The sequence below is a fragment of the Coregonus lavaretus genome (assembly GCF_964263955.1).
Source record: "Coregonus lavaretus genome assembly, chromosome: 5".
In the NCBI taxonomy this organism is placed as follows: Eukaryota; Metazoa; Chordata; class Actinopteri; order Salmoniformes; family Salmonidae; genus Coregonus; species Coregonus lavaretus.
In genome coordinates this window covers 45,829,352-45,841,956 of record NC_139992.1, presented here as the reverse complement: position 1 = coordinate 45,841,956, position 12,605 = coordinate 45,829,352, and the positions used below count along the sequence as shown (strand labels likewise).

At 45.0% G+C, this 12,605-nt stretch overlaps 1 protein-coding gene across 1 annotated transcript; it reads left to right on the top strand.

Moving 5' to 3' along the window:
- The first annotated feature begins 5,176 nt into the window (after positions 1-5,176).
- Positions 5,177-8,323, top strand: LOC311128984 (amphoterin-induced protein 2-like). Its single transcript, XM_084161216.1, has 2 exons — positions 5,177-5,426; positions 5,925-8,323. The coding sequence occupies exon 2, from the start codon at positions 6,014-6,016 to the stop codon at positions 7,526-7,528; it is 1,515 nt and encodes a 504-aa protein (XP_084017342.1). The 5' UTR covers positions 5,177-5,426; positions 5,925-6,013; the 3' UTR covers positions 7,529-8,323.
- Positions 8,324-12,605: the final 4,282 nt, after the last annotated feature.

Genomic DNA, 12,605 nt, shown 5'->3' with positions numbered 1-12,605 from the left:
GAAAACGATACCTTTGATATAATGTATGGTCAGTCCTCTGTCTATGAATTTGAGTGGTTACATTTCTCCAGGCCTATCCCTCAGCTTTTTAGCAAAACAGAGGCAGGGTTGACACTTTGTTGACACATCCCACTGGGCAAAAACTGGTTGTTGATATGACGTTGAATCAATGTGGAAAACTGATTTGGATTTGCAAAAAGTCATCAACATAAGGGCATTTTGGGGGTTTGTCACGCCCTGGCTCTGGGGACTCTAGTATGTTGAGCCAGGGTGTGAGTTTTCATTTGTTTATGTTCTAGTTGTTGTAATTCTATGTTGGCCAGGGTGGCTCCCAATCAGAGACGGCTGTAGCTCGTTGTCTCTGATTGGGAGTCATACTTAGGTAGCCGTTAGGCATGCATTATTTGTGGTTTCTTGTTCTTATTTGGTTTGTGTTCAACCGTAGACATCACGTTTTCGTCTGTTGTTTTGATCGTGTGATCATACTCTTATAATATAATAAATATGTTCACCTTCAACGCTGCGCATTGGTCCTCCTCCTTAGACGATCGTGACAGAAGAAACCACCAGAACTGGACCAAGCAGCCTAGTGAGGAGCAGAGTGGGTGGACTTGGCAACAGTGGAGGAAGAGCTTCGACTGGGTCAAGCCGAATGAGGAGCTGAATGTCGGAGATTGGAAGCAGAAGAGCGAGAGTTGGGCGAGAATTATCGAGGCCTGGCCCACGGGGAAGAGAGACTCCCAGAAAATGTTTAGGGGGGGGCTCACGACGTCGGACCAGCAGGAGGCCGCGATAGAGCGGCCCAGCGGGTTGCCAGAGGAGGCCGCCAGGTTACGGGGGCCACTGGTCGAAGAGGGGGTGGAAGATGTAGAGGCACGGCGAGAGGTACTGGCGTGTGTTGCCAGTCTGGTCCGGCCTGTTCCTGATCCCCACGTAGGGCCAGTGGTGTGTGTTCCCAGTACGGTCCGGCCTGTTCCTGCCACTCGCAACAAGTCTACGGTGCGCATCGCCAGCTCGGTCCGGCCCATTCCTGCTCCCCGCACCAAGTCAGTGGTGCGTTTCGTCAGCCCTGTCCGGCCCGTTCCTGCTCTCCGCACCAAGTCTATGGTGCGCGTCGCCAGCCCAGTCCGGCCCATTCCTGCTCCCCGCACCAAGTCAGTGGTGCGTTTCGTCAGCCCTGTCCGGCCCGTTCCTGCTCTCCGCACCAAGTCTGTGGTGCGCGTCGCCAGCCCAGTCCGGCCCATTCCTGCTCCCCGCACCAAGTCTGTGGTGCGTTTCGTCAGCCCTGTCCGGCCCGTTCCTGCTCTCCGCACCAAGTCTGTGGTGCGCGTCGCCAGCCCAGTCCGGCCCATCCAAGCTCCCCGCACCAAGTCAGTGGTGCGCTTCGTCAGCCCGGTCCGGCCCGCTCCTGCTCCCCGCACCAAGTCAGTGGTGCGTTTCGTCAGCCCGGCTCGGTCCGCTCCTGCTCCCCACACCAAGCCAGTGGTGTGCGTCGTCAGTCCGGCACGGCCCGTGCCTGTTCCACCGGTGGCGGGTCCGGCACCGGTCAGGTGCTGCGTCACGCCGGAGCTAGAGCAATCCGCTCCACCAGTGTTCAGTTCAGCTCTGGTCAGCAGGGCCAGACCGGACCAGGGGTACTTTGGGGGGTTAGAGAAGGAGTGGGGGTCATGTCCGGAGCCGGATCCGCCGCCGAGGCGGAGTGCCCACCCGGTCCCTCCCCTGTTGTATTTGGTTGGCGCGGTCGGAGTCCGCGCCTTTAGGGGGGGGTACTGTCACGCCCTGGCTCTGGGGACTCTAGTATGTTGAGCCAGGGTGTGAGTTTTCATTTGTTTATGTTCTAGTTGTTGTAATTCTATGTTGGCCAGGGTGGCTCCCAATCAGAGACGGCTGTAGCTCGTTGTCTCTGATTGGGAGTCATACTTAGGTAGCCGTTAGGCATGCATTATTTGTGGTTTCTTGTTCTTATTTGGTTTGTGTTCAACCGTAGACATCACGTTTTCGTCTGTTGTTTTGATCGTGTGATCATACTCTTATAATATAATAAATATGTTCACCTTCAACGCTGCGCATTGGTCCTCCTCCTTAGACGATCGTGACAGGGTTTTCACCCATTTTAACCTAAATCCAATGACATGGTGATATTTTTGATTTATTCAGTTTAGTTGACAACTCAATCAAATGTAAATTAAAACTAGACGTTGATCTGACGTCTGTGCCCAGTGGGATGTAGCCTACATAACTGAAGAATCAAAATTCCTTTGATTGCACTTTATGCAATCAAAGGATTTGATCAATATCGGTGATGATTTCTCTTTGCTTTCATAGCCTACACTTCTTGATTAGACTTCTATATTACAAAAGAGATTTGATTAGCCTTTAGCAACAATAATTGTAAATACCACTCACTTATAGGAGTCTTTTTTTCCCGGTTAAACTGCATCTTCTAGAGATGTTAATTATTGGGTGTGAATAGGAATGATTTAGGTAAGCATATCTATATCAGTGGAGGCTCCTTAGGGGAGGACCACCCTCAGTGAATTTCATAAACATTTTGAAACCTTAAAGTTATGCTTTTTAGATAAAACTATACTAACTATATTCAGATCAGTGGCGGTCGGTGCCATTTAAGATGAGGGAGGGGAAAAAACAAATCATGAGCATGGCCTTATTTCTATTACAGCATATTGGATGACTGTCATTCATATTCCATTAACCCAGTTCAATGTAACATGGATAGGTTTAGGCTACTACATGATACTCAAATTTTCCCTATACCCATCATGAGGTTGCTACATCCTAGCCTATGAATGAAAGTTTACAACGTAGGTTAATCTAGCTGATCTAGGGTGTAATCATTAGTCCAACAGTTGCAAACAAGAGTTACTATTGGACAAATTCAGGTACTGAATGTTAACCCCGTTGTGTTCCGTTTGAGAAACGTTTTTCAACAGAATTGGTGGAATGAATACACCCCTGATCACACATAAACATAGTTAACTTTCATAGCAGCCACGTTGTATTCTTTCTCGCATCTATGCACTCTTCTCCTCTCACCTTTTCCCTTCGCTTGTGGACTTCAATGCACAACACATCAGCTGTATGTGACCAGGCGAAAAAACCTTTCCAAACCATATCATAACCGCTACACACAGCCTACATCGTTGTCACCATATGAGCTAAAGTAACGTCATAGTCAACATAGCTAATAGAACTAACGCATTAGTAAACCTGCTACAATCATGCAGTACAGTGTACAGTCAGTAAGCAGTTTAGCAGTTACACCGCGGGCCTTAGTGGCAATAAATAAGTAAAACTAAAAGCTTACCTTGACTTGGAAGAGTTCCAGTGTTGTGTTGGATAGTCATAGCCAGCTAGCTAACATAGCATCCCTCTGTTTGAGCCGGGTGTTTGAGTGGGCTAAACTAGCTAGCTGCATTTGTTAGCTAAGTAAGTGAACGTGAAAGTAAAATAACTAAATATAGCTCTCGCTTTGCTTCTCCTTCATTTTTGAAGAAATGAATTTGTCCAAAACTGTTCAACTATCGTCTTTCTATCTCTTTGAGTCAACTACTCAACACGTTATGCACTGCAGTGCTAGCTAGCTGTAGCTTATGCTTTCAGTACTAGATTCATTCTCTGATCCTTTGATTGGGTGGACAACATGTCAGTTCATGCTGCAAGAGCTCTGATAGGTTGGGGGACGTCCTCCGGAAGTTGTCATAATTACTGTGTAAGTCTATGGAAGGGGGTGAGAACCATGAGCCTCCTAGGTTTTGTATTGAAGTCAATGTACCCAGAGGAGGACAGAAGCTAGCTGTCCTCCGGCTACACCATGGTGCTACCCTACAGAGTGCTGCTGAGGCTACTGTAGACCTTCATTGCAAAACAGTGTGTTTTAATGTACTATTTGGTGACGTGAATCAGTGAAGGCTCCTCAGAGGAGGAAGGGGAGGACCATCCTCCTCAGTGAATTTAATTTTTTATTTGTTATAGTGAAACATTAAAAAGGTTATCATTTTTAGATAAAACTATCGACCTGTTACAGTTCATAGAAGGAAATCAGTCAATTGAAATAAATTCATTAGGCCCTAATCTATGGATTTCACATGACTGGGCAGGGGCGCAGACATGGGTGGGCCTGGGAGGGCATAGGCCCACCCACTTAGGAGCCAGGTCCAACCACTGGGGAGCCAGGCACAGCCAATCAGAATGAGTTTTTCCCCACAAAAGGAATTTATTACAGACAGAAATACTTCTCAGCACCCCCCCTCCCCCGACGATCCTGCAGGTGAAGAAGCCGGATGTGGTGGCGTGGTTACACATGGTTACATGTGGTCTGCGGTTGTGAGGGCGGTTGGATGTACTGCCAAATTCTCTCAAATGACGTTGGCGGCGTCTTATGGTAGAGAAATTAATATTACATTCTCTGGCAACAGCTCTGTTGGACATTCCTACCTCAAAACTTAAGACATCTGTGGCATTGTGTTGTGTGACAAAACTGCACCTTTTAGTGGCCTTTAATGTCCCCAGCACAAGGTGCACCTGTGTAATGACCATGCTGTTTAATCAGCTTCTTGATATGCCACACCTGTCAGGTAGATGGATTATCTTGGCAAAGGAGAAATGCTCACTAACAGGAATGTAAACGAATTTGTGTACAACATTTGAGAGAAATAAGCTTTTCGTGCATGTGGAACATTTCTGGGATCTTTTATTTCAGCTCATGAAAAATGGGACCAACGCTTGACATGTTGCGTTTATATTTCTTATACATTTCAGTCAATAATGCTAATGCCAATATTATGCAATTGTTGCAGCCTGATTATCAATAGATCCATCTATCAGCCTGCAGTATAAATGATTTTTATTTGCAAATGAAACGTGTTTATTTACAAATTCTCTGTTTACACACGTTGTAGATTATTATTTTTTTTACCAGTTGATGGTTGTGAACACCCACTGATGCTGCGCAGTAGCGTAATCGACCCAGACACACCGTGGCATCCAAGCAACGGTTGTATTTGTCGGGGACAGCAGGAAACAAGTAGCCTAATTGGTTTAATAGCCTAAGCCTACTATCGATTGTGCCATATTTATTTTGTGCGCAACCCCTCCCACTATAAGGTGAACTGAACAACACGCTTCCTGAGTCCTGACAGCTCTGCTTTCATTTGGACGCTTTTGGAGTCGATTTGGAGATGACAACGCCGCTTTTGAAGTGCGCAATCATGTGGCATTCTGCTTGAAAGTGTATTTTATTGTATGAAGTATTGGCTCTTTATTTTTTCTTATAACGGAATATAGCCTACGCATCTTGTGTGAGATGAAAAAAGTTCCAGAGGAGAGTGAAATACATTCATTGGTTATGGTCACAATACGAAGAAAACGATGTCGCATTATTGTGAGGATCTTCTCCGCTTGGAAATGTAAGTGGTTATGTTACACTTTCTATTGCTTGGACCTTTTCTTTGGTTTGCCTGCCCTCTGCGAGTCTTTTCTATGAGACTCAATCTCTTCCCTTATAGCCTCATTTTCATCTGGTACAAGAACAGTTTCACTAGTAGTTATAAACTACATGGTGGTTCGAGCTATTTCACTGTAAGTAGCCTACTAAACGAGCATTAAAAAACATCCAGATGGTTATCTAATTTAATAGCTAATGCCTCATGAGTTTAGTTCAACTGTTTTGATATCATGGATCTTGAATCCTTGCATCCACAGCTCTATGAATTTGAGAGTGGTTACATTTCTCCAGGTCCATCCCTCAGTTTGTTACCAAAACGGAGGTGGGGTGTCCGCTTTTTTGTTTTAATGAAGGACTCAAGCTTTAAGGTTATTTTGCAGAGAAAACAAGTTAATCACTGTCCTATGACAGTATTGGATGCCGATACCCATCTCTCTCTTTGTCTCTCTCTCTCTCTCAGCTCTTTCTGAATGGGACGCCTAAGAGTGGCTCATAAGATGTTTGCAACTTCTTCACCAACAACCTGAGACTCAGCCCTCAAACAGTAGAATGTGTCCCGTTGTGCCACAACCGCTGTGTGTGTCCATTGACGGGCACTTTATGGTTACCTTGGCATTCCTCCTGTCCATGTGTCTGTCCTTTATGACGGTCACGGCTGCCTGCCCACCACCCTGCCTGTGTGCCAGCGACATCATCTCCTGCAGTGGTCACAATCTGTCAACCGTTCCCCCTGACCTCCCTGGCTATGTCACCCGATTGGACCTCAGCCACAACGTCCTCTTTGCTCTGCTTTTGGATTGGTCAGACCGGCGTCTGGACAGGCTGACCGCGCTGGTCCTCAGCCGAAACGCCATTACCCATCTGGCACCGGACGCCTTCGCCCCCACCCCTCACCTCCGCCACCTGGACCTCTCGTTCAATGGGCTGTCTCGGCTCAACGCGTCTGCCTTCCATGGGCTCGGGGAACTGGAAGTGCTGCTTCTGTTTGGGAACCGCATCAGCCAGACCATGGCGGGAGCCTTCCAGGGGCTGAGCAGCTTGGAAAGGCTGTATCTGGGCAGAAACAGACTGGCTGCCTTCCCCCTGGAGCTCTACCAGGGAGATGGGGCTCTGCCACGCCTGCGTTTCCTGGATCTGTCGATGAACATGGTGAGGCAGGTGCCCGTGCAGAGCCTCCTCTCTCTGGCCACCTGGCAGCAGGGTGGCATCTACTTGCAGGGGAACCCGTTGGTGTGTGACTGTGCCCTGCGCGCCATGCTTGAGTACTGGGAGAGGAGGCAGTACCGTCCCCTACTGGACTTCAGGGAGGAGTATCCATGCAGCCTGGGTCAGGAGGAGTGGCTGAATTGTTCTGGCAGCCCTCAGGGTGGGTTACATGGAACTGTAGAAGTGTCTTGCCAGGCAGAGCCTGGCGATTGGCTCATGGTGCCGTGCCCCGGCGTTTCACTCCCCCTCCGGGAAGAGGTGGTGGTGTTCTGGGTGACCCCGGGCGATGGTTCCCCGGCACTGGGCGTAACAGGCGATCAGAGCAGCCGCCTCACGGTCCTCACCAACGGTACCCTGGAGATCCGAGGGGCTCTCCTGGAGGATTCAGGGACTTACTCCTGCGTGGCAGTCCGCGGGCGACGCCGGAGCCCCAACGAGACTTTGGAGGTCACCGTCTCCGTAGGTAACACCAGCGGACCAGGCGAGAGCGGGGAGGAACGTGGCAGCGGCGGGGAGCATTTTAACACGGCCTTTACCACGCTGGCGTCCTGTGTGGTCAGCATCGTCCTGGTGCTCCTCTACCTGTACCTCACTCCCTGCCGTTGCCATGGCGGAAGGGCAGGGGGCGTTGGCGGGTGCGGCGGGCGAGCCATGCTCCTCTGTGCAGACCCCAGGGAGGCAGAGCTTGCAGACAGAAGGGTCACCGGTGGAAAGAGGGTGGCCTTCCTAGAAACGGGGGACGAGCACCCCCACAAATACAGCGCCAAGCACCCAGTAATGGACACTGCAGCCACAGCGGGCATTTTGAGGAATGGAAGCAGAGCCTTGGAGCAGGTCCTGGAAGACCACATTGCGTAGCATTGTGTCTATCCTTCAAGCTCCACCAAGCTCTCACTGGACTAGACTACACCATGCAAAATTGACTGTTTGTAACATGGTTCTCTAAATGTCAAATATTGAAACCTCGCACTGAGAATCCATACATGAAAGTAGTTTTAACATCAGACCGCTTTTTAATTTTATGCCTACTGTGTGGACAGATATGGAAACATCCAGTAGTGGGTTTCTGTATGTCAAAGTTTCATATACACATGAACTTCCAAATAAAGAAATAGTTCAAAACAAAATACATTCTGTGAAACACGTGTGTAATGCATTATGTAGGCGTTCATGGATCTATCTTTTCATGTTTTATTCGTTGTATATACAGGATACACATGGTATACACTGTCCAACCAAATGCTTACTTGCCGGTTCCTATGTCATAAGGTGTCATGCACTATTATGAATGATCATAACGGGGCGAACACTGTAAATGTATTCCTAATGTATTATATGCAGGTTGAATGGATGCATTCAGACAAAAATGCCAAAGTCGACCCTGATCAGTGTCTGGGAACTAGCCAGCTCTAGCCCCAAGCCTCCCATGACCTATATACTATTGTTGTTCTCGGTTATTTTTGTAGGTGTGACTGTGAATAGAGTTTTTCAAGGTGAGGAAGGGACTGGTATGTTACTGCTGGTGTTAATATATTGAACTAACTTGGATATTGACATTCATTTAGAAGACCTAAATTCCATTGTCTCAATGTTGTATCTTCATTTAAGTACAGCACCAGTCAAACGTTTGGACACACCTACTCATTCAAGGGTTTTTCTTTATTTGTACTATTTTCTACATTGTAGAATAATAGTGAAGACATCAAAACTATGAAATAACACATATGGAATCATGTAGTAAGCAAAAAAGTGTTAAACAAATCAAAATATATTTTAGATTTTAGATTCTTCAAAGTAGCCACCCTTTGCCTTGATGACAGCTTTGCACACTCTTGGCATTCTCTCAACCAGCTTCACCTGGAATGCTTTTCCGACAGTCTTGAAGGAGTTCCCACATATGCTGAGCACTTGTTGGCTGCTTTTCCTTCACTCTGCGGTCCAACTCATCCCAAACCATCTCAATTGGGTAGAGGTCAGGTGATTGTGGAGGCCAGGTCATCTGATGCAGCACTCCATCCCTCTCCTTCGTGGTCAAATAGCCCTTACACAGCCTGGAGGTGTGTTTTGGGTCATTGTCCTGTTGAAAAACAAATGATAGTCCCACTAAGCGCAAACCAGATGGGATGGCGTATTGCTGCAGAAGGCTGTGGTAGCCATGCTGGTTAAGTGTGCCTTGAATTCTAAATAAATCACCAGCAGTGTCACCAGAAAAGCACCATCACCCCTCCTCCTCTATGCTTCACGGTGGGAACCACACATGCGGAGATCATCCGTTCACCTACTCTGCGTCTCACAAAGACATGGCGGTTGGAACCAAAAATCTCAAATTTGGACTCATCAGACCAAAGGACAGATTTCCAAGGGTCTAATGTCAATTTCTCGTGTTCCTTGGCCCAAGCAAGTCTCTTCCTCTTATTGGTGTCCTTTAGTAGTGGTTTATTTGATGCAATTCGACCATGAAGGCCTGATTCACCCAGTCTCCTCTGAGCAGTTGATGTTGAGATGTGTCTGTTACTTGAACTCCGTGAAGCATTTATTTGGGCTGCAATTTCTGAGGCTGGTAACTCTAATGAACTTATCCTCTGCAGCAGAGGTAACTCTGGGTCTTCCTTTCCTGTGGTGGTCCTCATGAGATCTAGTTTCATCATAGCGCTTGATGGTTTTTGCGACTGCACTTGAAGAATCTTAATCTTAAAGTAATGATGGACTGTTGTTTCTCTTTGAATATTTGAGCAGTTTTTGCCATAAAATGGACTTGGTCTTTTACCAAATAGGACTATCTTCTGTATACCCCCCTACCTTGTCACAACACAACTGATTGGCTCAAACACATTAAGAAGGAAATAAATTCCACAAATTTAACTTTTAACAAGGCACACCTGTTAATTGAAATGCATTCAAGGTGACTACCTCATGAAGCTGGTTGAGAGAATGCCAAGAGTGTGCAAAGCTGTCATCAAGGCAAAGGGTGGCTACTTTGAAGAATCTCAAATATAAAATATATTTTGATTTGTTTAACACTTTTTTGGTTACTACATGACTCCGTGTTATTTCATAGTTTTCACTATTATTCTACAATGTAAAACTAAAGAAAAACCCTTGAATGAGTAGGTGTGTCCAAACTTTTGACTGTTACTGTATATATGCATTTCAGATTAGTATGTTTTTTTATCCATAAATGACCTCTAAACAGTGCAAGAGACCTGATATATCTTGCAGACACCATTTTTAGAAAGAAAACACTTAATTTAATCTTAGCGTTAGGCTGTAATGGAATAAAGCTTTAAAATGTGTTTTCACGTCCTTAGAGGTGATGGACTGGACAGGTGTTGATTGCCGAGATTCCACCCCACTGACAGTTCTCTAGGGGACAGATTTAACTAGGTTTCCATTCCCCCCCATGACAAGATAACTGGCATCCAGATGTGACTTAGCATGTCAAATTGAATGGTCCCTGTACCAAACCTACATGTTTATAGACAAAGCCCAGAGTTACATGTTGTTATGTTTTTTAAATGTTATTTTTTTACAAACTGTGTTGTGAGTATTATGTGATCACAGTATAATGTTATACCACAGCTAAATGTGACTTGTACAGACATGAAGTATCAGGATGGAACCTAGTGATGTGAAGTATCTGAAGAAGGAATCTGATTAACTAAAATCTGTGACCACTTTTAAGGCAGTGTTGTCTAGTGCAGAGAACTCTAGCTCAATTGTGAAATTAGGCCCTCATAAAAGTTGTATGTATGGGACAAACAAGTGTGATCTGAACCCCTAGCCCCCATCCCTTCTGTGTTTACAGATCTGAAGGAGCTTGATAGATGTACGCAACAATGGTGATGGCACTGTCTAGCCTATTCAGTGGGCTTTGGGGAGCTTCCGCCATATTGTTTACACCTCTCGGCTTTCTCCAGATCTGCAAACAACAAGGGAGTAGGAGCTTCTTTCAGTCTACTCATTGTATTTCATTCAGTTTTCTATAGAATGTTTGTCAAATGGAACGTAAAACTACCATGTCCCATTTCCCAAGACTCAGTCCTCCCCTTTAGTCATGTCCTGGGTATTTTGTCACCTCTAGCTAGTAGCTACAGTATCTGAGCCCTAGTTTTTACAACCGTGACCTGTGCCCTTTCACCAATGGTCTTGTCCTTGACTCCTCAGATAGGAATATTGTTAGTTGTAGTTACTGTATTTCCTGTGTGCTAAATATGTTTTGCCATTGCCAAGCTCATTCCCATGTAAGCAATGCTGCCAGGCTTGCATTATATAAAAAGGTTTTGAATTAAACGTGACATGAAAATTGTCTAGCTACCTGAAGCATTACTGTTTCATTTATCTGGGTAACGCTGTTCTCATTTGTCACAGAATGTATGCAAAAGTTGTCATTCTCGTAACATAACCTTTTGCTATCAAATGTATTGCAATGTTTAGAGGTATGAATTAATTAAATATATTAAATCATGGAATAGAACAAAGTTTGAGAGAGGTGTGAGGGATTTCTTGCTCACTAAATGCAAAGTGTTTGTTTGGTCATTGACATTGCCTCGTTAAGTAAATCTCAGCTCATTTGCCATCCATGTGACAGGGGAATGGTCAGCAATAAGCTAAGCCAGAAACCACCCATAAAGTAGATCAAAAGAAATGTTGTTCCTTTCAGGGTTATTTTATGGAAATGTGGTCCAATAAAAAGCGAGGCTCTATCCAATTGATCTTTTAGCTACGTTTTCAAAAGGCCGTTCATTCAACAAAGGAAAATAGGATCTTTACAAAAACGAAATGTCATGCTTTAGTGTGTTGTAGTCTGTTTGTACTGCAGGAACAGAACAAACTATTCTTGATTTGATGCTTGAAGCCACAGGGATGCTGGCGCTGTAGCTGATTTTAGATCGCGCTGTCTCGCAAACTGTAACAGAAAAGCCATGTCAACAACGGATCTCTTTGCTGTCATTACCATAACTGTAGGGGAGTTAGAGGAATATGTAGGATGAAACTCCGCCTCCATGACAGTTATATCATTGATGAAAGGGCAAGACAAGGCGAGCATTTGTGTACGGAAACTCACAAATGGTTTCCTCATGCAATTACATAGTTTAGAGTACAGTATGGCCATAGTGTACCATATTCTGAACTGTGTCGTTTTTGGTTTTGAAGTTCTCCCTTAAACAAAAATTGCCCGCAAACTGATGTGAAAACAAGAATTTGTGTTTGGGCTTTCATTTTCCCAGCAATGGCAGGGAGCTACCACCACACGGACTATAGGCGTGGCTTCTGTAATAATGACAGCTGAGAGATGTTAAGTATGTGTGCCTATTGGTCAATTAATGGATGTTATGATGAACCTGTGAGATCTATTAGCATGTTTGTATGATATACGACAAAAAAAAAAAAAGGTTTTAAATGGCCATTTTTGTCAAATACATACGTTACAACACGTACATGTGTGTTAAATTGGCATGTTGACAGGTGATTGTAAGTGTTAATTTGTAATAACTAAGTAATACATGTAACTGTTGAAGCCAACTTTTCCCTCAGTCAATCCAATGTTAAGGTTCTCAACATTAGCGGTGTAGCAGCACATTACATTAGCTATGTAACCATAAGTAAGTGAATAGAACATTTACACACATCATATGAGTATTGAGTCACTGACACTTCATATGCTTGGGATCAATGTCCTTATAAAGTAATTGTTAAAAAACAGAAATATTCAGTTGTGAGAGAAGGAGGAACTATTTCTATAGGAAACACGGATGAATCATTGAAATAGTTGTTGGAAGCCCATTTGACGCAATCTACCTGTGAAAACGCTGATGTCATCAATATATTTGTGGTGCATATCTGAGAATTTCATGTGATGCAATTTCCATTCGCAGAAACTGAAAATAACTTCAGAGTGCTGTTTCTGCATAAAGCTTACTTGAGTCTAGGTGGA

What these genes read in the sequence shown, in the direction of transcription:
- LOC311128984 (XM_084161216.1), top strand. Translation starts at nt 6,014, where the DNA reads ATGTGTCCCGTTGTGCCACAACCGCTGTGTGTGTCCATTGACGGGCAC.